At 40.2% G+C, this 24,344-nt stretch overlaps 4 protein-coding genes across 8 annotated transcripts; 2 read left to right on the forward strand and 2 right to left on the reverse strand.

The window, feature by feature from the left end:
* Positions 1 to 3,382: 3,382 nt before the first annotated feature.
* On the reverse strand, positions 3,383 to 8,173 carry pcyox1 (prenylcysteine oxidase 1). Of its 2 annotated transcripts, none has more exons than XM_026297089.2 (7): positions 7,500 to 8,173; positions 7,125 to 7,269; positions 6,666 to 6,872; positions 6,386 to 6,560; positions 6,059 to 6,270; positions 5,795 to 5,947; positions 3,383 to 5,709 (listed from the first exon to the last, which is right to left on the reverse strand). In XM_026297089.2, exons 2-7 carry the CDS (start codon positions 7,234 to 7,236, stop codon positions 5,039 to 5,041), a joined length of 1,530 nt encoding a protein of 509 aa, XP_026152874.1. In that variant the 5' UTR covers positions 7,237 to 7,269; positions 7,500 to 8,173; the 3' UTR covers positions 3,383 to 5,038. The 2 variants fall into 2 exon arrangements, with proteins under 2 accessions (XP_026152874.1, XP_026152873.1); XM_026297088.2 differs by having other exon boundaries at positions 7,125 to 7,275; positions 7,500 to 8,172.
* A 29-nt stretch (positions 8,174 to 8,202) lies between these two features.
* On the forward strand, positions 8,203 to 9,592 carry fam136a (family with sequence similarity 136 member A). The gene is made up of 3 exons (XM_026297095.2): positions 8,203 to 8,480; positions 8,563 to 8,703; positions 8,954 to 9,592. Exons 1-3 carry the CDS (start codon positions 8,394 to 8,396, stop codon positions 9,140 to 9,142), a joined length of 417 nt encoding a protein of 138 aa, XP_026152880.1. The 5' UTR covers positions 8,203 to 8,393; the 3' UTR covers positions 9,143 to 9,592.
* A 1,696-nt stretch (positions 9,593 to 11,288) lies between these two features.
* gmcl1 (germ cell-less, spermatogenesis associated) lies at positions 11,289 to 16,149 on the reverse strand. Of its 4 annotated transcripts, none has more exons than XM_026297092.1 (15): positions 15,854 to 16,149; positions 15,469 to 15,646; positions 15,248 to 15,371; positions 15,051 to 15,147; positions 14,869 to 14,966; positions 14,658 to 14,770; positions 14,469 to 14,534; positions 14,143 to 14,227; positions 13,956 to 14,046; positions 13,723 to 13,863; positions 13,306 to 13,375; positions 13,096 to 13,171; positions 12,855 to 13,000; positions 12,685 to 12,772; positions 11,289 to 12,590 (listed from the first exon to the last, which is right to left on the reverse strand). In XM_026297092.1, the coding sequence occupies exons 2-15, from the start codon at positions 15,642 to 15,644 to the stop codon at positions 12,450 to 12,452; spliced, it is 1,512 nt and encodes a 503-aa protein (XP_026152877.1). In that variant the 5' UTR covers positions 15,645 to 15,646; positions 15,854 to 16,149; the 3' UTR covers positions 11,289 to 12,449. The 4 variants fall into 4 exon arrangements, with proteins under 4 accessions (XP_026152877.1, XP_026152875.1, XP_026152879.1 ...); XM_026297090.1 differs by having other exon boundaries at positions 15,469 to 15,651; XM_026297094.1 differs by having other exon boundaries at positions 15,848 to 16,149.
* A 2,959-nt stretch (positions 16,150 to 19,108) lies between these two features.
* ggcx (gamma-glutamyl carboxylase) lies at positions 19,109 to 24,323 on the forward strand. Its single transcript, XM_026297685.1, has 15 exons — positions 19,109 to 19,300; positions 19,576 to 19,776; positions 19,864 to 20,022; positions 20,317 to 20,482; positions 20,588 to 20,666; positions 20,762 to 20,868; positions 20,975 to 21,138; positions 21,246 to 21,547; positions 21,862 to 21,993; positions 22,158 to 22,309; positions 22,435 to 22,604; positions 22,712 to 22,842; positions 22,934 to 23,081; positions 23,299 to 23,503; positions 23,605 to 24,323. Exons 1-15 carry the CDS (start codon positions 19,273 to 19,275, stop codon positions 23,762 to 23,764), a joined length of 2,304 nt encoding a protein of 767 aa, XP_026153470.1. The 5' UTR covers positions 19,109 to 19,272; the 3' UTR covers positions 23,765 to 24,323.
* Positions 24,324 to 24,344: the final 21 nt, after the last annotated feature.

The following is a 24,344-nucleotide window of genomic DNA, read 5'->3' on the forward strand; positions in this document are numbered from 1 at the left end:
TTGGGAACATGGCTTTTCTAACCTAGAGAATCAGAAAGATGACCTTTATCATTGACTGCATCAACAACCTCAGATCCAAAGATCAATTGTAAAACAAGCCTTTCAGCATCTTGTAGGACAGGGACAGTGCATCTTTGGTCCTAAAATAACCAGGAGCAGATGATACAGTATAAATCAAGCACAATAAGCACCTGGGGACAGACATCTCAGACTGGCCTGGTTTCTTGTCCTAGATTTACTTACATACAAGGAGGACTGTGTTTGAATAAATAATCTCAGAAATATATTTTTAAGGTCAAGCAGTAAAACTGATATTCTCATTGCTGTGGGGACTTAAATATATCCAGAACATTTTTTTCCATTGTTTGTATAAACTAGAAACATATATCTTTTCAGGGCAGTGTTTTTTTACAAGGTGCCAAGTTGTAAATTTGTAAATAGCTACTGTGGTATTTTATTGTTTACTTTGTTGAGGAAAAACTCCCCGAAAAGCTTGTGACACTGTTTAATTCTAGCTGAGACTGGCTCTGACTGGCTCAGTGTGTGACTATCCTGCTCATTGCATAATCTGCATTTCAGCTTTCACTATGTCGCTCAAAACAGTAACATTTCTGAGGCTGACTCAAAATGATCTGCTGAGGCAAAATGTGGTTACAGCTGTCTCTCAACTCAGGCCATTAGGTACCTGAATAGCACTAAACTTATAAGGATACATTCAGCCTTGTATGTGGGTTTGTATGGTGACTATTACTGATGTTTGTGTGTTGCATTCTCACCTCCTTCCTTGCTTGAATCCTCACTGACTTTAACTGCAGAGGAAAAATAAGAAAACGGGAAATTAGAGCAGGTAGTTACAGTGTGGGGTTATGAAGTATAAGGAGCTTTCAGTGGCCATTTCACATGAACTTACCCAAACTGCTCTGCTCTGTCACCACCTCATGTTGCTCTGGGAAGACAAAATATAGTTTAAATATAGTTTAAATCCAGTGAAATGAATAATAAAAATAAACCCTAATAGTCTAAATTATGACATTCATAAGCATGCAGTTAACTTTCTTTAGAAGATATGATTTACCTTGTCTCTGAACACCTGTTAAAAATAACAGAAACATTTTTTTACAAATAAATGAAAAAGTTTAAAGTAAAGCTTTAATGTGCTGGAATGAATTGCCTGGAAAAGTTTAATCTCACAATCTCACCGTCTGCTTCCTCAGACGACTTTGATTCTGTGGTTAACAAGGAAGGGAAATAAGTCACAAGCGTGTACTATTGTACATGCAGTTCTTTCCACAGCTTTGTTAAACTGTCCTTTCTTGCCATCTACAGGCTGATATTTGAACAGTGAAACCTCTCTCACCCTCATGATGAGCTGCAGTGTCAGAGTTGCCCCCTCCCTCTGCTGGAGGATTAGTTATGTTAAGTAAAGAAAGATCGCATGTCTATTACAGTCAGCAAGAAGTGTTTATATATATATTTTTTTATCCACCTGTGTTGTCATCCTCTGCATCAATGCGCTCTTCCTCTGCGGGAAACATTTTTACAGGTGATTCTGATGTTTAACAAGAAATCTACATGTGTCCACACACTGTGATTAGGTGGAACTTACTAGAGTCATCCTGAACAGCCTCTGTAGGTGAAAGATTGCATTACATTTTAAAGATTACACCTGGAAAAGCTGTTTTCAATAAAGTCAAATATCATATGGTTCCTCTCACCAAGGTAGCGGGCGTCCTCATTCTGCTCCTCTGTAACTGGATACATGAGACAGTGAACAATGACCATGACATAGGAAAGTAATTTACATACTGTACTTAAAGCATCGAAAATTATACATTTTGCTCTTGAAATTACCACGTGCTCATCACCCGAGTCAAAACCTACCATTCATCTGAGCTGCTGCAGTCTTCTGAGCGGCCTCAAACTCCATCTGATCTGAAGAAACAAAGTGTATATATAAAACAATAACTGAACAAAAGCAGTGGCAGTGTCTGTAATAATCAAACAGAGGAAATTGAGTGTTACTAGTTAGATATATAGAACAAATTATGAAGCAAACACAAAATAAATAAGTTAAATGTCTTGTTGGCTTTAACAAACCGGTGAGTCAGTCTGGATGCAGTCAGTCTCCCCTGTGTCATTGTAAAACATACAGCTGCCACTCTGACACTCTTAAATAACTCAAACTCAAACAAAAAACACAAACTCTTAAAAAAATATAATATTAAAAATCTGCTTCAAAGTAATTTGGTTCCTAGTTGAACCAATGCTCAGTACCTATTTTCTGTAGCTTGGTTAGCCCATCTGTGTGAAAATAGACAATACATATATATTATATAATAAATATAAAAGACATTTGGGTTAAATTACATACGTTTTGAGGCATACGAGTATCATTACTGTTATATGATTACCAAAGATTATTACTCACCATACTGAACAACTGTTTCCTCTTTCTCTGCAGACTCCAGAGATGCTGACAGAGCTGCAAACATCACAAATACATCAGTTAGAGCTTCAGCTACATATGGATTTAAAACCTAATGTAAATAATACACTCATACATATTATCAAATAAGATTTCAATGCAGAAATGACTTTAAATGACAAATCTAATAACTAATTCTCTTTAAAAGCATGAATTATTATTCTTACCAGTGCGAAATGCTGCCACAGCAAAGAAAACAAACACTGGAGCTAGGAATCTCATCTCGGCCGTTGATTTGTTGGTTGTGGAAGATTTGGGGAGTCACTCCAAACTGTGTGTTGTGTTGTCATCATTTCACAGTCTCTTATATCTTCAGTCACATGTTGTGCATGGACAGGCGACTCTGGTACCATTGTCCCTCCCTACCTGAAAGGACAGCTGGGTGGCACATCACCACACAGACGTATCCTTATTCAGGCCGTCAATGCCGCCCATTGTTGGCTTCTCAGTCACACGGACCTTTATTTGGGATGTTACTGTGTCAGTTTGATGTTTAAAAAAAAAAAAAAAGGGGGGGAGTCCTAACAATGTTTACTTCCTTTTAGGACTGCAAATGGTGATTTCACTGTGCATCCTGGGCTTGTGATGGGTCACATGTAGCTCAGGAAGATAACACTTCAGTTAAGTAGCTCAAGTAGCAAAACTATCCTGATATCATTGGAAATGCTAAACCTACCTGGATTCAGACAAAACAGAATTTTGCTTGATGACAGTGTGAAGGTGAATTTTAACTGTGAAACAGAACTGAAAGAGAGAAAATGAGAGCAAGAAAGACTGTACCATATAGACAAAACTCTTAAGATTATTTTCACATTTTTTCTATTAAACTTTGCAAATTGCTTAAAAAAAAGTGGAGTATGAAATACAATTAGAATGTATCTGAATAAAAGACAGATATGGCATCCTCACTTTATTATGATTGTATACAATTTTAAAGCTTCTAGTGTTGTCCAGGAGATTTCTCTATCATTTCAATTCCAGTTTATTCTGAAATCAAATCAGGTTTTTAATTAAGGATTTGAATAGCAGAAGTCACAATTATTTTTTATATTTTCCAAAGGATTTCAGTGTAATATTATATTTTAGTGCAAACAATATGTACAACGAGAACATTAACGTTAAAAAAAAAATACAAAATACATCTCTAATTGTGCATCCCAACATAGCTCAACAACAACATGAAAGTTCTCTAGGTAGGCACAGTATCTTTCACAGGCAGAAATTAAAATAGTTTTCTATTTGTTACAGGAAAATACAGAAGTGCATCAACAGCTTCTCAATTCGGTCATGTGGCCCCTCTGATGGCAACTGTTATTTCATTAAAATAACACAGGAAGACCCAAAGATCAAATGATGGCTACTTATTTAATACAGGCATAATCCCTGACAACTTTAAGGCCTCACAATAGTGTAAAAAAAGAGCCATCATTAGCAGTCTATTTAAATAATAACATATTGTTCATTTTTTATTTCTATATAATCCAATTTAAAGCAAATGTCTCAATTACAAAAACTCTCACTAAGCATATACAGTCAACAAAGAGGAATCCATCAAAGAGACAACTTTAAGTTAGTGAATGCAACAACTGGTCTAAGAGGTTAACGGTGATTGGTGTGTGCGACACCAGCAACCTTATTTCTTAGATGTGAAATCTACCCTGTTAATTACAGCAGCAATACACAAAAATAAATGTAGGAATTGGTTATAGACTTCGTACGTGTCTACCCTGCAGTGCAGCGTGACTCACAGTGATTACAAGACACATCACAGTGCAATGTTGCTCCACCCGTTCGATTGATTTGTGCTGGTGATGCTCGAAGAAAAATCAACTACTGTGCCTATAATTAAGGCTTACTTTGTTAGTCTTGGCCGACATTACACTTGATAAAAACACTGTACTCACCGAGTTAACTGCTGAATTCTGGGAAGGCAGGTGCCACAAAGAAACCAGATGGGGCAAGAGACATGATTAGTCAAACAACCTGGAGGTTTTTATGAAGCCTGCAGATTTTACAGAATGAATTAGCAGCTAAAAATGAAGCAAACTGTAGTATTGTTATATGCAACAGCAACTTTCTGATTTGAGTTTAACCATAGTTAAAGTATTCGAAACACAATTTTCCTGTACAATGAGGATTTCAAAAGCATCAATTGCTTTGCTGGCTCACGCTTGTTGTTCTGTTAGAATCTGAAGCAATGCTACCAAGAGCTGCAAATTAAAATACTCATAATTGAAATTATTTCCGCAATTAATTGACTGGTCTAGAGCAGTAGGAAATTGTAAAAAAAACTCCCATTATAATTTCCCTGAGAGCAAGATGGATCACATGCCTTGTTCTGTCCAGACAACAGTCTAACACTCTAGTACCTATCTACCAGAAAATAAGTTTAAAAAGGTCTGAACAACCCAGGTACCTGAAATCGGGATGGGATTTGCCCTGGCAGGAGAGTTTGCAGCAGGTGTGCCTATGAGTATCTAGATGAGTACATACATGACTTTTAATATTTTATTGCTTGTGGTTTTCAACCGTTCTCTCTCTAGTTGTCCCTTTTCAGAGCTCCCCTCTTATTCGGGTGTGCAGGTCTTCTTGGTCGATCTTGCCGGCCTGTCCGTGCCAGCGGTGGTGTGCCAGCAGGGCCATGTTTCTGGCAGAGATGGCGCTCATCTCCATGGCACTAGCTGCCCACTCCACAGCGTTGAGGTAGTATAACCTATTATGCAGGATAAAGGGAGGGGTCTTACGGTACGGCACACGGTACTCAGGATATGCTAGCCAGCGAGTCTCAGACACTGAATCCCAGGAGAGGAACATGCGCTGCAGCTGCTCTTCGGACAGCGGCTGTGAAGAAAACAGCTTCCAGACTTTGGTCTGGCTGGCAGGGGATGGTTTGTAACCTGCAGGGGTGTGCACGGGGTTGAGAGAACTCAGACTGTTGAAAGCCAAGTCTTTTAAGTCTGTGGTGAGGATATCGGACACCATGAACTCAGAGGCCGGCTCTGTGGTACCTAAGTAGGACACATTCAGCAAGCCATGGACCAGAGTGGACACTGTCTGGTGGTAGCGCCCGGGGTAGTGAGAAGGGATTGGTGGGGAGAAACCTGAGAACGTGATGTCAGACATGCCTTCATGAAGTGGTGTTGCTATTACTACAATGTCATAGAGCGAGTGAGCTGAGCCTGATTCTCCAACATAACTGATCTCATAAAAGGTGGATGTAGTGCCTGAAAATGAAGTTGAAGTTGAAATGTTTGAGCAATCACGACATGAGACAATAACCAACACTGTCCTAAATGATGTGACTGTTACCTGTCTTGGAAGGTCGAACCTTGACTGAAATGGAAGTCACTTTAGCAGATATGAGCTCACTTTTACTGTGGTACAGCAGACCTGAGCAAACTCTCTTATTACCTCCATCCACAGACCAGAGCCCTGAATCTGTTCCTGCTAAAGACACGGCTCCTAGAAGACAAGACATAAGTGTTAACTCTATTTTACACCGTGAAACAAAGACCCTGTATAATCACGTTTCATGTGATGAACTGATATCAACTCTTACAGTATGAAACATACCCACAAAACCATTGATGCGAACACTTTGGCCATAGTTGACTCGAGTGACCGGTGCAACAATATTGTTGAGGAAAAACTGTGAAAATCCTTCTGCCATCATGGTTTCTTCCAGAGTCTGATTCATCAGGGTAAGAAAACTATCACCACCCATAGCGTGCAAGAGCCTCTCCACACTGGAGAACGAGTAGCCGAACTGCTGATACTGGTATATCCTGTGAAAGACATTTACATGTTTATTAAATCACCCTACAAAATAAAAAAGAGCAATTCAATGTTTGTATTCCTGGATCTCTGGCTAAAGGAAGGACAACTGCTCTTCCTCCTTACCTCATAAATTTATCCAAAATACTCTCCACCCACATCTGCATTCGAATATAACTGAACCCATATCGCCAGAGCATGCGAAAGAAATTGATTATAAACCAGTCACTCTCTTCAAATGTGAGCTCCTTTCCATCAAAAATTGCCATTTTAGACGGGACATCTTTCCTTGGAGGAATACCTGAAGACACAGGAAGCCTATTCAAACATGGCCTACTTTTCTTCTCATTAGAGTATGTATATTTATGCATTTGTGCTGTTTAATTTAGGGACATGTTCCCATTACCCAGTCTTTCAATGAAGTGTTTCATGTGTAGGTTCAGAGGATGGATCACTGAGCCTCCCGTCTCATAATCATAATCCTTGATCTTTACTGTTGCTAGTCGCCCACCAACATTGCCGGGTTCAAACACGTCGATCTTCACCCCGGCTCCAAACTCCTGCCTCAGGTAATACGCTGCTGCTGTGCCACCAATTCCTGCTCCGACCACAGCTTTAAAGGGAGCAACGACAGCAGGGTAAAGTGACTTTGCAACAGGCACAGCTGGAAATGTTCCCTAGAGGTTACTGTGTAAATCTCTTGCAGAAAATCAAGATGTCTTATCAGCTTTTAGTCAATTTTACTGTTTAATTTATTCACTTTGGTGAGTGCAGTTGTAATCTGGGTGGTGTCAGAATATAATCTGAAACCAACTCTCTACATCAAGCACCCTGGGGAGCATAGAGGAGATAATCAGAGACTTACCTATCTTTTTGGGTTGATCTTGGACCTCTGGTGCTGAAGCTAGACCTCTCCTCCCAGTGTGCCAGAGACCCAGGACCAGCAAAGCTCTCAATGGCAGAGTTTGCATATGCATTGTGGGAATTTAGAGCTCTGCACTCAGGGGCATCTGTAGCTACACAAGAAATAAGGAACCAGGAACCACCAGTTCAACTTCACTTCAAGACTTTATCAGTGTTGGTCAAAGGTTACACTCAGAGGACCTTAGGTTCACACAAAGAATTTCAAAGTACATGGTCACATAACTGATCAGAAAGCTGAAATGAAGATCTTCATGTCTAATATCTGCATCTTTAAAAAACTCTAATGTTTTGGTGAAAGTGCACAGCGTGGACTCACCTTTCAAAAGTCCCTACAGGAGAGCTGCTGTCGATCTTCACCGAGTTATCTGCACTGTAGCTTTACAACTGCCCCCGCGACTCAACAGAAAACTCAACTGTTGGACAATGTAATGAGACCACTGGAAGAAATAAGGCACTAAACCTGTTTAGCAGCCGAGTCACGTAGTAGCAACGTGAACGTCCATAGAGACTGAGACACACTTCCTGCAACGAGTTTGTTACAATAAAAGTGTCAAAAAATAAATTTCCTGGAGAAGACAAGAAAAATAGCCTAAATTTGTGAATTTATTTTACAATACCTTTGACGTAACGTAGCGTACATCACAAAACTAACTTGGTACTTGAAAATTAAAAAAAATGTAGTGGGGCAAAAAGTACAATTAATGTAATACAAATGCTTAGTAATTAACGTTATAAAATAAAACGTGGAAAAATAATAAAGAAATTTGCAGAACCCAAATCTAGTTAGGATAGTTTTTTGATAAAAAATATATTTTGAAAGATTATTTTACTAGAAAAAGCGGAAGTTAATTTCATTTCGGGTAATTTCTGATAAAAGATCATTAATAGATCGTTATTTGAGAATAGTTCATTTGCGATGACGATGAAAAACTAAATTATTCGGACACTTTTCAGTCCGTTCAGGCTAAAATCCTGACTGCTGGGAGTCAATTTTGAAATCCTACAAAAGACGGAAGAGGAAGAAAAGCGGAAGTGACGCAATAGCCGCTTCACGTTGAACCATGCTTGAATGGAGGTGACCTTAGTTATTTCCAAATAGTGAAGCTAAGAAACTCTGCTGTGGATACAGCGGGTACACCGCGTCAGCCCGGTCCGGTTTGGATGTTAAACGTGTCTTCAATATTTCTGAAGACCTGCAGACCGAGCAGAGATGGCGGAGGCACACCAGGCCCGCATGCAGACTGTGGTGGAAGAAATGGTCCAAAGCCTGGAGAGAGACCACATCCGTAAAATGCAGGTGGGTGCCTGATCTCGTTTCCCCCAGTCTTCTCTCTGCAGCCTCTGCATCACTTACATATGTATGTGCGTTCCCGCTGCAGGGCCGCATGTTCCAGTGCAGTGCAGACTGCTGTGATCGCCCCTCAGACTCCATGTCTCAGGTGCATCAGTGTATCGAGAGGTGTCACACTCCTCTGGCCAAAGCTCAGGGGCTGGTCACTTCAGAGCTGGAGAAGTTTCAGGTGAGAAGCGTGATATCGGTCTTTGCTGTGCAAACACTGTACCAGTGTTATCATCTGAGTGTGGCCTCTTGAGTAACAGCAGATCATCTCAGTTACAGAGTTATATTTCAGTGTGGCATTTAAAATAGAAAGGGTATGATCACATTGTGTCACATCTACCACAGGCAAAAATCCACCATTTCATTATTAAAGAGAATTTGTCAATTAATTCTCTCTGTCCATTTTTGGTAACTGTGTTTTCTGTCCTCAGGATCGTCTGGCCAGATGCACAATGCACTGCAACGATAAAGCGAAGGATCTTTTTGACTCCGGTGCCAAAGAGCCAGCTGTTCGATCACTGTTAGAACGCTGTGTGGGCAGTTGTGTGGATGACCACATTAACCTGATTCCCAGCATGACCCGAAGACTCAAAGAGAATTTGGACTCTATACAGCAGTGAGGAGCAGGATGGGTGGCTGGAGACAGCCTGGGATCATTACACAGGCATACAGCAGCTCGGGGTTAGTTTACTCAGCCAGTTTGACCAGTAACGACTAAAGAAAAGAGGGTGAAACAGCATGAAAAGGGAAGGAGAGAGAAAAATAATGTGAGGCAAAGCGTAGTTTTATGGGCTGTGACTGAATTTTGGTGTTGTGGAGGTTTGTTATTGCGTTGTGTAATCTTTGTTCAGTAAAAGTTTTTCACTTCTTAGATCTTGGCTGATCTGTAACAAGTAAGAAATCCAGTCAAAAATGCTTTAAGTCTGTGTTTTTTGAAAACGGGTAAATTCAGTACAGAGTATCACATTCAAACTGTTCAGTGCGTCATGCTAGCCTACATGATTCAGAGTAAAGTTTTAAATGTCCATTACATTAAATGCTATTCAGCCATATGTAATCCCTGAAGTTCATCACTTGTGTGAGCTCTTATCCTTTCTTGTCCATTTTCTGGTCATTTTAGTGTGGCAAATATGAGATACAGTGTCAAATATCTGAAGTAAATGCACTACTTGCAGTTTCTCCTGCAACAACCAACACCATTGTAATGACTGCTAAAGTATCTATGGCTATGCAAATAATGGCAGAAGGGCAGCGATGTAAGATGGCAGCCTGAATGACTGTTGGAGGAAACAGCACAAATTAATACAATAAGAAATATTGGTTTCATTTTATTAAACTGAGCCAAATGCAATAATCTGTTAGTGTTCATTCAAAAAAACAAAAAAAAAGTTGCTTCTCAGAGCTGGTGAAGTCCATCTACTGAGCTAAAAATGAATTCATGTTGGCAATAGTGATCGACCATACTTTAAGAATAGGGTGTCAATAAAGTAAAAGATATCAGTAACACAGAACATATTACAGCAAGCCTGAGAAGGAGAATCACCAATGGTCTAGGAAACAGAGCATCAACTAAAAAGAATAGCCAAGAGAAATAACAGATATACATGACAAATGTAGAATAAAATGTGACAGACTTACAGGCTGGAGTCTTGATAAAAGTGTCTGCTCTTAACTCATCCATCAGTAACTATGACTGTCTTCACCTAAGCAATCTAAGCAACCAAGGCAACTGACCGTTTAATTATATTGAAATTTTACTGCAAAGACCAGAACACATGTTGGACTGGAGCAAACTAAAAACAGAAGTTTTGCCACCTACACACTGATCTGTGAGCCACTCTGATAGTGTTGCAACAACACTTGATTAGAGGTTTCTGTGAAAAACAAACATCACCATGAAGCAGATCAGATATAATCATGGTGACAGGAGAGATATTAAAGTACCAAAAGACATCATATTCTGTATACATTCAAGAGGAAATACTATTTTTGGAGATGAGCAATATTTATCAAGCGCAATAGCTACAAAAGCATAAGTACAACATCAACCATGCAGCTATGCAAAAGCCTACTTTGGAAAAAGATGCAAACAGTGATAGCACCACAGGCCCTGTGAATGGGCAGTTTTATTGGCAGTTGAGAATAGTATGTTTTCTTTTGCAAAAATAAATCCATACAAATACACATATAGTAAAAAAATAAATAAATGCCAAATAAAAACAGTTTAAATTTGATGACAGATAACAGCTGTGGCTACACAGGTGAGTCATACTGACAAGTATCAGCCTGTGTTCACTTTACAAGACTAAAAATCTGCATTTACTAGTTTCCCAAAACAACATGATGCAAATGTACACAACTGCCAAACAAATGACTTAATTAAAAGTACAAAAGTGTAAAACAAAACTACTGCAATAATATTTCATGTGGTAAAAGGCAAAATAAAAACACTGCCCATGTGTTCCAAACGCAAACCCACTGCACTGCAGAAGAAGAGCAGGGACTAACCCCAGAAAGGGATATTTGTCAGTAAAGACTGAAGTGAATATTCCTGTAAATGTGAACAGTATTCAGTGGATATCAGTGAGCTGGTATCAATGACAGGTCTTCTAAATGTAACCTGAATGAGGCGCAAACAAAAAGACTCTTGGAGCCTCACGTCTGGCTTTTGGAGGTATGTCACATCATGAGTTTTGCTAGATTACTTGTTTTTGTTTATATTGGATTTTATAAATTGAGTTTAGGAGTAAATGCTTTTTTTCCCCCTCAATGTCCATAGTGTCATCTGGGAGTTGTGCTGCTGGTTTGTACAGTTTACTGTAGGTGTGGTGGACTTTCCAATCTGAAAGCCTGGAGATGTCCAACATGTCCAAGACATGTCCAACTTAAGTCTGGACTACCTGCTGCTTTTATGGCATCTAACTGTTAGAGAGTCTGGTGGCTGTATACTGCACCGACATAAAATACTTCAAATGACAGGTGCCATTTTGTGTGTGGATTAGAAATGGAATGGAAAACAAGCACCTCCCAGTTCATTGTGCTGGTCGAGTTTCCAAGCACACCTGTAAGAACAGTACAGCAAAGGGCCACACCCCTGATCACAGCCTTCATATGTTCAGAAGAGCATCAGCCTTGAAACGTCTGTTAGAAGTCAGTGCAACAACAGGTTTTCTAACATAGACAATTACAAGTTTTATCATCATTTAACGTTATCTGAGACAGTCCACTGAGCAGTTGACAAATTATGATGGTCTGTTGAGTTTTTCGTTATCTTTACTAGAAGTGCCTTTACCTTGGGATCAATCCAAAGTAGGTTATTATTTCTCAATGTCTGTAGTTAAAAGCAGAAGTTTACTCTAGTCAACCTCATGGAAGTGACTGGGTGATTATGACTCCTCACTGTGATGAGGTGTAGTATGATCACATGTAGCTGATCCCTCATGATGTTCCCGTGTTTCAGGGTGACGATGCCCCCAACTCCTGCGTTGTTCCGTTAATGCAAGTGTAAGATGTAATCAGGTAGTTAAGTAAAGTTCTCAAGTGTAGAGTTCCAAGCAAATTTCCACCATCTTTAAAGAATTGGAAGTTTTTCCATCTTGATGAATGGTCCAGTGTCTCAGTGCAAACATCCAAAGAGTAGAGAAGCTGCTCTGAAGGTAAAGTGGCCTAATCCTTTCCGGCCATAGTGGTGTGTTTCTGTCATACTGCAAACCCCCTGTACAGCTCACTCAGACTGTATCAAAACACTGAATACGTCAATAAAAAACAATTTCCCTAATCACCTCACTGAGCTATAAAGCATGCAGATGGTATGTCCAATGTCGAAGTGGAGTTAAAATATGGTGGTGGATTGTACATACAAGCTTGTGTGTCAGTGTATTGGCATTACCAGAGGAATGACAGCAGTTAATGGCTGTAGAACAGGCATCAAGACACACTCCGAGCAGTGCTTTCTTGTTCTGAAGAATCAGGGCGGTTTTCTGACTGGGGCGATGTATACAGGAAGTTACAGCACACATAGAGAGGGAAAGATAACAGCCGGCTGTCCAGGTTCATCACCACATATTCCTGAGTGATGGAAGGGAAAGAACTGTATTTTATACAGGGTATAAAAAGTGCTAACTGAGATATCAACAGCTACAGGTTAACGGCACTCACTGACCTGGTCTTTCTCAAGAGTGAGAAGCTGGTAACCTGTTGAGCGACTGCAGACCAGCTTTCCGCGACTATCAAAGGAGGCGAGACGTAACCTGGACAAAGGTAGGTTAAAAGTTTTCCAAAAGAGAAGCTGAAAAGCTTCAAATAAATACACACTGCTTTTAAACCACGGACCTGTATGCCAGATGCCTCCGAGGTTGCAGACTAACAGCACCCCCACATGGTTGACTTAGGGTATTCCTCTTAAAGATTATGAAGCGGTTTGTGTAGGTCACCAGCAGGTCAAAACCAAAGTTAAAGCCTGTCCACCGCCAGCAGTACTGAGGGAAATATCAGTTTTTAGAAACAAACAGAAATTTAACAACATATGTTAATTCTGTGGAAGTTAGTGTAACAGAGATATTGTCCAGCTCACATCTCCATCTTTGGTGAGTTTCCTGCCACACCTCATACTGCTCAGCTCAAACTCCTCTTTGTCAGCTTCCTGGGGACTATTGACAGACAAGCACTGCGTCATCACAGCAGCCTTAAGATCATAGTCACTTCATATAGTTTATGTTACATTGAGATGCCACAAGAGCTGAAATTTAAAATTCTAGTCCATTGACTCATTACAGGCTCTTACCCATTATCATTGTCAAATTCTGTCCGCAGCATAGCGAACCACTGATTTTTGTACACTGATAATAGCCAGTCTAGAATATAAAGAATAAATAGAAAACATGAACAGTGCATAGATGTGGGGAAGAGGAAATACCACAAATATAAAAGTTAGGCTAGTAATGAAATTGCTACTATTCAGCAAGTCTGTCTAACAATGAAACAAAACTGAGGCAGCTGAATTAAGCACAAAAAAAATATTGGTCTATATAAGTTTTCATAGAATGTAAAACCAAGTGAAAACAAGATTCCAATTAAATTAATCACTGTATTTCAAGCTGTTTTTCTAATTAAGGTTCAGATAATGAAATTAAAGATTTCCTTTTCCTGACCACCGAAAAAAGCACATGGTGATCTTACATTAGACATAATCGCATCATACCTGGGGGTAAAATATTGTCTCTCTCCAGGATGCGCGCAGATGCGAGATCGTTGATAATATACTGGAGGCGAACATATCTGAACACTGAATGAAAAGACGCACCCTCCTCTGTGTTCAAGAAGGGCTCTTTCTCACAGAGATCTGTAGATTAGATAGACTATGGGTCAAACATCAGTGTATGGATATGAACAAAAAATTCTGGGATTTTATTTCACAAGATGTTTTTCCTCTACCTGTCCTGCGTTTGCAAAGCCAGGCATCAGAGTCAGCCAAAAGCTGTTTGATGGGGCCATCCCATGATGGGTTGAGCTGTAGAAACATCCACTGCACAAAGAGAAAATCACAGTGAGAGCTCATAGAAGCAGCTTTGGTGCTACAGTGACTATATCTGGGAGTACAGTATATAACCTTTCCTTGTACCTTTTTTAGAGCAGTGTATACATCCATCTCCACCTGCATGACAAACAGATCTGAAGACTGGATGAGCTGCTCCATCATTTCGGCCCTGTAAAGATGCAGTGGAGAAACATATCTGAGTACACAGACAACACCATTACCCTGCGGTTTTAAACATATTTCCACAGAACACAGCAGCCATCTGACTGTCCTTATTTGCTGACAATTTAAATGAATTATAAGGGTCGTAGTAATTTAAATTTAATTCGATTTCAAAATTGAAAAGTTAAAAATATCATCCAGTAAAGGAAATCAGCTGATCTTCTCAAATGTGAAATGGGCACACATACCCAAGTTCTTTCATCAGGTCAACATTTTGGTGAGTCATCAGGTTGTTCAGGAGCCACTCAAGACACCTGTAGAAGCAGATTTACATACACCACATACAAGGTATGACGTAAATACACAAGCATAAAAATCAGATTTAGCCATTATTCACTCTGGTTTCAAACAAATAAATAAAATGAATTAAAACTTACTTTTTCATAACAGAATCCAAACCATAGGTAGTGGCACAACTATAGTAACCACACACAGTCTTTGCACTAATGTTTTCCTTCATGGTTTCACCACACTGCTGGATCAAACCATCCTGTCAACAGCAATAAACCATGAGACTTGATTAGGTTTTGTATCATATGACTCAATTTATACAAAATCAAGATGTTAATTTGAGACAAATCTACTGACCAGCTGCAGCATACAAGCAGCAGCAAGTATACTGACGACTCTGCTGGGCTTGATCAGAACATCGTCCCGGTACAAGGATCCAAATACAACCTGTAGGGCTAGAACACATAAAAGATAAAAATCAAACAGTGAGTCAAATAACTCATTTTTTTTCTTTATTAATAAAACTGATGTCCTCTCACCTTCAGTGTCGATGTTCTGGTCTGGGATCTCTAAGTTGATTTGCATCATGTTGGACTCCTTCCATGAGCCACTGAACATGCTGGAGAAGTACCCTGACTGCAAAATGCATAAAAAGAGAAGAGAAAAAAAGAGAAATTATCATATGAAACCACATGTAAAAGTATTTTACTGACTCTCTTTGAGGTCTTTGAGTTACCTGGCACAGGTACACTTTGTGGAGGTTCCACTCTTGTCCCAGGGCAGAGATGCGAATGTCACTGTTTTCCCCATTTAGGAACAAGGTTTGATAAATATATCTGGATGTGCTTTTTAGTTTCTTCCTACACAAGTTGGGAAAACACAAAACCAAGCATGTTTAAGATAAAATAATGCTGTCTGAAAGACATGAAACATTAATCAGTCATTGGCTGGACTTGCCTGCGAGGTGTATCCAGGATGGCATCGTCCTCATCTTGTTCACTGTCACAATCACACTGAGCATTTCGTTTCCTCTTCTTACACTCGCAGCTGTGTTTGTGGCTGGTTCTTGTGCCCTCTGCAACCTCCTCTGGTCCCTGAGAGGGAGACTGGAACCTGCTGCCCAGACTTCCCATCACTATGCTTTCAAAGAGACAAAAAATATACAATGATCAGAAACAAGATATTCCATGTAGAGCTGAACAAATCAGTCAGTCTGAGGGCACAACAAAATGAAGTTTTAGTAGCTTCACTTCAGCAAAAGTCTGATGCATGACTCCTCCTTTCAACACATGAAAACCAGATGTACAATATGATTAACGAGAACAACTGTGCTCACCCTCACCTGGTGATGTATACGGACAGGCTGACGGAGAGGTGTACGGTTGACCTGGACGGTAAACACCCTCACAGACGTTGACGAGTCAGTTGAAGAGAAGCTAATCTCAGAGCTAGTTTAGCTAGCTGCCAAATTTATAGACGAAAACAGTAACCGCGTTTCTTCCGACAAACTCCTCCTCAAGACCGCAGCACTCTCTCTAACTTCAGTTACATGTTTCTAAACTAGAGTAGATATAAACCACCACGTAAGAAATGATGTGAGACTACCCTGAAAACCTTTGGCTGCTTTTCTCATTCTTCTTCTCTGTGGTTTTTAGCAGAATTCCTACGTCACGGGCGACCACTCTGCTCTCTTGCGCCACCTACCAGTGATGTTTAGTGATGGGACGCTCGAGCCCGTCTGCTCGACACAGTATCGATGTTTTGAACCGGAAGTGTTGCTGAGCAGTGTTTCGATCCCTGCTTCAACACGCCCAAAATCACGTGACCGCTGGGAGCGAGGTCTCGTTACGTCACATGACATGTCGAGCTGCTTCGTGGGAATTTTGCAGGAACTGAGCTTTTCAATATGTCTAGGCTTTAAAAGATCTGAGTCACTGCCCAAACCGTGGGTTTTTTGAGAGGAGGAGATTGCTAGAGACATTATTATTGCCATTTGAATTGTAGTCAGGGAGAGTGTTAGTTTACATTCAGGTTTAGGTCTATATTTAGGTTTCGGTATATTTAGTTTAGTTCCACACTGAATAACACACACACACCACACACTTATTCACACATCGGACAGACAGAAACAGAGTAGGTTTAGTAATAGATAGGTAAGTCAGAGAGTGAGTTGAGGGACTGAAAGAGTTGTGTGAGATTCTGTGTGTGAAAGGTGAGTGACTGAGTGAGCCAGTGAGTGAGGCAGTGAGGAAGGGATATAGAGGAAGAACTAGTGCCAAAAAGAGCATGATCATCATATGCCTGGGAGCACTTTGAGTTGATTACCCCCAAAAAGGTCAAGTGCCTGATTTGTGCTCAGGAGCTGACATACAGCAGCAACACGTCCTCAATGCTGCGACACCTGCGCTCCAAACACCCAGAGACCACACCTAATACAGCACCAGCAGCTGGTGGAGACTGTATTATCATTGTCCTTTACATAGCTGTACACACAAATTATATTTCAATGTAATCAACTTCAAATAATAAGCAGGTATAGATAATGAATGAATGAAAGTAATACACTTTATCAGTCAGCACCAGAGGAAGAATCTGGGCCTGAGGCAGGAGTTCAGGACAGCCTGTGGGATCTTTTGGACAGCCGAGTTAGTATTATTAACATAAGTATCATTTTGTTATGCAACAAGAATTGCTGACTTGCTTTTTGTTTTAGGTGCCACTCAAAAATCACATAGTGCAACAGCAGATGCAACTGTGGAAATCCAGAGATACCTGTCTGAGCCCAACTTCTCCAGAGGAGAAAACCCACTCAATTACTGGGCTACACGTGCAGCTACGTATCCCCATCTTTTTCGGTTCTCAAAGCCAGCCAGCAGATGTCGCTCTTCTGACTGTATCAGAAGCAGTGTGTCGTTGTCAGGGCAGTTGTCTCAAAGTGGTTCAGTGCTTTGTAAAGCTGTGATTTTGCCATCACTAGTGATGTTACGTAGGACGCCGAGGAGCCGAAGCATGTGTCGAGCAAAACCGGCTGTTTCCGCTGAGGCTGCGATCGTTTTTAACGGAGAGTCACGTGATCGGTGACATACGACACCTCGGTTTTTGCAGAATCACGTGATTGTTTCAGTTTGAGATTGACCCTTGAAATTAGTTTCTCAACCTTTTTTGTGGTTTGCTGTTTGGCAGAAAGTGTCGAGAGATTCGAGCAGTTAGTCCTGTTTGATAAAAAAAAAAAATAGTTCTCTTCTTTGAAAGCATATGAACTAATATCTCCCGATAAGGGTGTAGGATGTTATATTATATTAATTACATATATGAGATATATAATATAATATAATATACATGTTAAATTATGAAATGTTTACTTGACAATTTAAGCTGTAAAAAGCTCTCATATAGCAATAATATTTATCAATACTGAGGCAATTTCAAGATTGCACCAACATTGTCCGCCCTACTTTCCAGAAGGAAACTTTCCAGCAGAAGTCGTTTGAGTCCAAGATATATCTGTTTCGAAATAAAACACACTAACCCTTACCCTTTCTTCCCTTGTTTACACAAGAACTATACATTCCTACTGACTAAAGCACTCTGCTTTATTTCAGTCTCCCCACCCAATCAACTAGGCTACTATCTATCTATCTATCTATCTATCTATCTATCTATCTATCTATCTATCTATCTATCTATCTATCTATCTATCTATCTATCTATTATCATTTGGCTGCTGTTCATGACTTTTGTCAGCAGGTGTCACTAGTGAACACTGTGAAAATAGGCTTTGTGTAATGAGTCTTTTGGTGATACACTTGACCTTAAACATCACTGCTTTAGGCCCTCAGTACCACCTATCATCCCATAACATACAAAAACACACAGATTAGCTGAACCATGCCAACCTGTCGTTTATTATTATTAGGTATTGGTTTTAAAGGTAATTTGAACTAAATGATTTATTTAATGTTGAAAGCAGAAAGTGTGTGGAACCATTTCTTTTTGTGTGAGCATAAAATATAGCCAACCTTAATATTGTGTCAAAAAGAGTCAACTTGCACACTGCTGGCTGAATTCAGAACAAAAACAAGCAACCTAAATCCAACAAGGTAGACTAACACCTGTCTATAACCACCTGCAATGGCTAAAACGTAACACCGGTTAATTAGGATTTTTAAATAGGAGGTCATCTTTCTTAAAGAAAACAACAACAAAAAAACTTTAAGTGATTATTTTAACTTTAGTGAGAGTGCTATGAGAGTGTAATATGGTTTATTTACAGTTAGGGTGAATTAAATCAGTACACATAGCCTAGATGTAATTTTACTTTGAAAGAGAAAGTATAGACCTTCTTGTTATTCATTAAATATTTTTAATAAATATAACCAACCTGCAAATGTAAATAAGATGACACTTTGTTATATATAGAATTATAAAATAATATAATGAATAATTTCTGTACAACTAACTCGATCAGTCAACAAATCACCGCTGTAATACCGCTGGCCGGATATGACGCAAGAGGACTCCATTCGGTGGGCGTGGCCTTTACATGGATCAGCCAATAAACGACGAGCATTTCTTCCACAACTTTCCAATCCTTCCCACACCTTCCTCCTCCTCCTCGCTGCCCTGACCAGTCTGTGTGTGGGACTGTGACACGTAACTCCGTTTCACCGAGCAGCCAGGACACCTACACCTGGGGCAGGGAGAGCTCACAGACCCCCCTGTCCCGCATCAAAATCCGGTTTTTCCTGAATATTTTGTAGCATGGAGGCGAGAGACGCAGCGGCAGCAGGTGAGGTAGTGAGCAGTGACAGCCAGTGTGTGGTTGTGTTGTGGTTTAGTCAGTGTAATAATCAGGTAGACCAGCAACCACCACGGGATACACTGTTATAAAACCTGTAGCCGTGTTTTGGTGTTTAAATGTGGCTGAATGTTTCCTAAATAGTTTTAATGTCTTCTAAATCAAGCACAATATTTTCGTTAACATTTTGTTTAGTACACAAAATCTTGCTTTTACTAAGAAACCGAGTGTCTGCTGTCTTGTTTATGGTGTTGTCCCACCTCTAGGTGCTCTTGTGAGCAGTGATAGAGAGGAACAGACTGCAAAGCATGAGGCAGCTCCTAAAAAAGATAAACCACAAACCAAAAGCCGGATGGAACAGATCTTTGGGTTCAAGAAGGAGGATCTGACCTCCTGGCATAGCCTGGTGTCCCTCCTGAACCGTCCCACTGACCCTGCGTCTCTGGGTATCTTCCGATGCCTGTTTGGTAAGTTAAGTCAGTGGCCATTTTCTCTACTACTCACTGGGCCTGACTATAAATACCATCCTTGTTCACTATGTGGCTTTCACGCAGGTTTGCTGATGGCTATCGACATTACACAGGAACGTGGCCTCACTCACCTGGACTACAAGTACCTGGATGGTGCCCCTGTGTGCCGCTTTCCCCTCTTTAATTTTTTACAGCCACTGCCAATGGACTGGATGTACCTAGTGTATGTGGTGATGTTCCTCGGTGGGTCAAACTTCTTGCTTTATGTTAAAAACGTGGCTCTCACTGTGGCTTATGCAATGAGACAAAATGGAACACAATGACAATCACTGTATATCAGTACTGATTTAAAGACTCATTATGGCTACAAACATGCACGTTACTAAACAGGCACACTAAGTTGGGTACAAATTCATGTTCTGCTCTCATTCTGAACAATCCAGTCAATATTTGTCCCTTGTAAAAAATATTCACAAAGAAATGCAACTAGTAGCTATTATTATAATAATAAGTCTGTCTCTATGTTTCTATTTAAAGGTGCCTTTGGTATTATGCTTGGCTGTTTCTACCGTCTCTCCTGCCTTATGTTCATCTCAACATACTGGTACATCTTTTTTCTGGACAAAACGACCTGGAACAATCACTCGTATCTCTACGGCCTCATTGGATTTCAGCTCACACTCATGGATGGCAACAGATACTGGTGAGATGATATTTGTCTGGCTGTCTTTGTGTGTGTGCGTGTGCATTTCTGTTCTATGTCTGAGCCTAATAAACGGAGGCATTTAAGCCTGTGTCTCGTCTGTAGGTCAGTCGATGGATTACGGAGACCTTCTATAAGAAACGCTCATGTGCCTCTGTGGAATTACACTGTGTTGAGGGCACAGGTTAGTACATAAGTGAATTTGTCAAAAATATAATTTTTATTCAAACTTTAAATAACTATCATTAAAAATGGTGTGGTGTGTTTGTTGTCTCAAAGATATTTATTGTATACTTCATCGCTGGAATAAAAAAGCTGGATGCTGATTGGGTGGAGGGATACTCAATGTCATACTTGGCACACCACTGGCTTTTTGATCCCTTCAAGTGAGTATTTTTATGTAACACAGTACAAAGTTATTTTAGATTTTTATCACTGACTATATTTCAGTTCCCCCACTCTGAACTTGCTGCATCACACATTATTTTTCAGACTGATTTTTCCTGTGGAGTTAGTAAGCCTGCTGGTGATACACGGAGGTGGTCTTGTTCTAGATCTGACAGCCGGCTACTTGTTGTTTTTTGACGCCACACGACCTTATGCATTTTTATTTGTCACCTACTTCCACTGTATGAACTCTCAGCTCTTCAGCATTGGTTAGTCTGTCACCTCTCTTCATTAAAACATCTTTCTTGCTGCAAAATCTTTTAAATGCAGAGTTTTGTTTGTGAGAGATAATTTCAGAGGTTTGTATCCTCCACAGGGATGTTTCCCTACACAATGCTGGCTACCAGTGCTCTTTTCTGCTACCCTGACTGGCCAAGAAGATTTTTTGCTCGTTTCCCAGCATTCCTCAGGGTAGTCCTACCATCTACTTCCCCAACCACTCAGCCCAGCACCTCCTGTGTTTACAGTGAGACCCAGGCCACCAGCACTGGACGCCAGGAGACCCCGTCTGTTTCCAAAACTTCCAAACTGAGACTAAAGCACAAACTGGGAGCCATTTTTACCATTCTCTACCTAATTGAACAATTCTTCATGCCTTACTCACACTTCGTCACACAGGTATATCTGCTTATTGTGTTTTTTGAGCCTTGAAATCTATTGGACATTTGATTCAGAAACCAATTAGTAGATTGTTCCAGAAATGTCTCTTGGTACTCTGCTGCACTATCTGTTAAAGTGGATTGTACTTTAGCTTCAGCAAACTAACAACTGCCTTTATATGCTCTCAGGGGCACCAGACTGAAAGTTGCTCAATCAGTCAACAGTCATTGGTCCATAGCAAACAACGGCTGCGGCGAACAAATATTCGTCATCCAGTCACTCCATTTTTTAAAAAAAATATGAAATCATCTAAATATTTTGTTTTTGTCCAGGGTTACAACAACTTGACCAATGGCTTGTATGGCTACTCATGGGACATGATGGTTCATTCCCGCAGCCATCAACATGTTAAAATCACCTACAAAGATGGGAAAACTGGTGAAATCGGATATCTAAACCCAGGGGTGAGTTATACAGAAAACACTGTCAGACACAGCAAGTCAGCATCACAGGAATTGTATGTTTTTATCGTTTCTTAACATTTTGCATATTTAATTTTTAAGTTAGTGTTGGTACAACAATTGTAGTTTAGCCATATACTAAGACATACGCTGTCTGTGTACTGTAGGTGTTCACACAAAGCCGTCGCTGGAAAGACCATGGAGACATGCTGAAGCAGTACGCCACATGCCTCAGTCAGCTCCTCCCTCGCTACAATATCTCTGATCCTGAAATTTACTTTGACATCTGGGTGTCTATTAATGAACGGTTCCAACAAAGGTATCAGAGCCTTTCAGAAGAAAAAAATATGGTTGTAATTTCTACAAATGTATATAATATAATTAATCGACAAAATCATAAGGAAGTTAGACTGTATATTCAATATGCTCCTCACTTTTCTTTAGGATCTTTGATCCTCGTGTGGACATTGTAAAGGCTGACTGGTCACCTTTCCGACCCATTACATGGCTGATGCCTCTACTGGTGGACCTCTCACCTTGGAGAACCAAGTTCCAGGAGATTGAGGGCAGTTTGGACAATCAGACCGAGATCGTCTTTATTGCTGACTTCCCAGGTTACATACATCTTCTTGTCTTATATTTCACTTAGGTGGAAAAGTATAATCATGTTTGTAGCATGTTATTGTTTATCTGTGTTAACTGATAGCGTGGTACTTTTTAGGGCTCCACTTAGAAAACTTTGTGAGTGAAGATCTGGGCAACACCAGCATCCATTTGTTACAGGGCAAAGTGAATGTTGAAATAGTGGATCAGAACAAAAACTACACTCTGCAGGCTGGTGAGCAGATAAAGGTACAACTCCACACAGTCATAGTCATGAACATTAACCTCTTTAACCGTGGAACACTTTTACAATAACGTGTGTGTGTGTGTGTGTGTATAGGTACCTGCTGGTGCTTACCATAAGGTGTTCACTGTGTCCGAAGAACCTTCTTGCTACATGTACATCTATGTCAACACCACAGAGGCGGCACTACAGGAGAACTTCACCAAGCTGTTCGAGCTCCAGGAACGTGTTCGCAATGGGACAGGTGAAAACATGTTCATGATAGTTAATATCAGGAGAGGTAGGAAAGTTACAGAATGTTAAAAAAAAAACAAAAGTGTGATAGAGTTAGCTCCTTTAAACTACATAAAATGATGACTTTCTTCTCATCATGCATGCCAACCTTCTCCTTTTTTGTCCATATGCAAAATGTTGCTCTTTAGTTTTCCATCAGACGCTCATTTGACAGTCTTATCCCACAGAAACTGAGCCGCTCCCTCCCGAGCTGCAGCCTCTTATTGCTGTAGACGATGATGAAGGGTCAGAGGTAAACGCCACCGATCCGATTGTGCGCTTGTTTCTGAAGAGGCAGCGCCGCATGAAGGAGGTGAAGAAACGCAGGGAGGCCGGCGTGCTGGAGCGACTGGAACGATTTGCTGTGAAAAAGTATTACTCGATACGGAGAGGGTGAGTGTGTTCAACATGCCAGTTTAGGTTGTGTATAAACAGCCAACCACTAATTTCATCTGTAAATGTGGCATATCTCATTTACTGTCCTCTTTTTTTAGATTCTTGATGACAGCCATTGCTTTGAGAAACCTGGCTGTGGGTCTCCCTCCGTTGGAACAGCTAACAAGAGAAGTTGCCTTCGCCAACATGAAAGAGCCTCCAGCAGAAGCCAACCAGGATGAACGGCTCAAAGATGAAGTTGGTCATGGAGAACTTTAAAGCCGCTGCTGGGCCCAAAGATACTCTGCTGAATTATCTGCGGGTGTTGGATCACACACTCCTGGCAGATGTTTATTATTACTACTGGACTGTTACTGCTCTGGGACAAAGATGCCTAGAAATCAATGGATTTTGTAATTTTCTATGCTTCTGAAATATTTTCCATTTCAGTTTTTTTTTTTTTTTAACTTTTGCTGAGGACTTTCTGTTATAACAGTGTATGTAAACAGACACACAGTGCTCCTCTGTACAAGATTACAATTCCTGATTGTTTTAAAATTGCATTATGGCTGTGTGATATGACCGAAAATATGTCAAGATAATTGACAGTTGTTTAAAAGTCTGATCCATTGCAGCTAAAGGTATACACTGTATAATCTCTTCATATATTAATTATAAAGCCAAACTGTTAATGCTGCCTTGTTCTGAATGAACATGGAGAACAGAAGCAGAATCCCACTGGTTTTTACAAATTTCATGCTAAACCTATAATGTGAGAAACGACAATAACTGCTAACTTCTCTAGTCAGTTTTCTAATAAAGATCATATGGCGTTAAACTTGACCTTTTTTAATTAGGT

Source organism: Mastacembelus armatus, chromosome 12 (assembly GCF_900324485.2).
Source record: "Mastacembelus armatus chromosome 12, fMasArm1.2, whole genome shotgun sequence".
NCBI classification, from domain to species: Eukaryota; Metazoa; Chordata; class Actinopteri; order Synbranchiformes; family Mastacembelidae; genus Mastacembelus; species Mastacembelus armatus.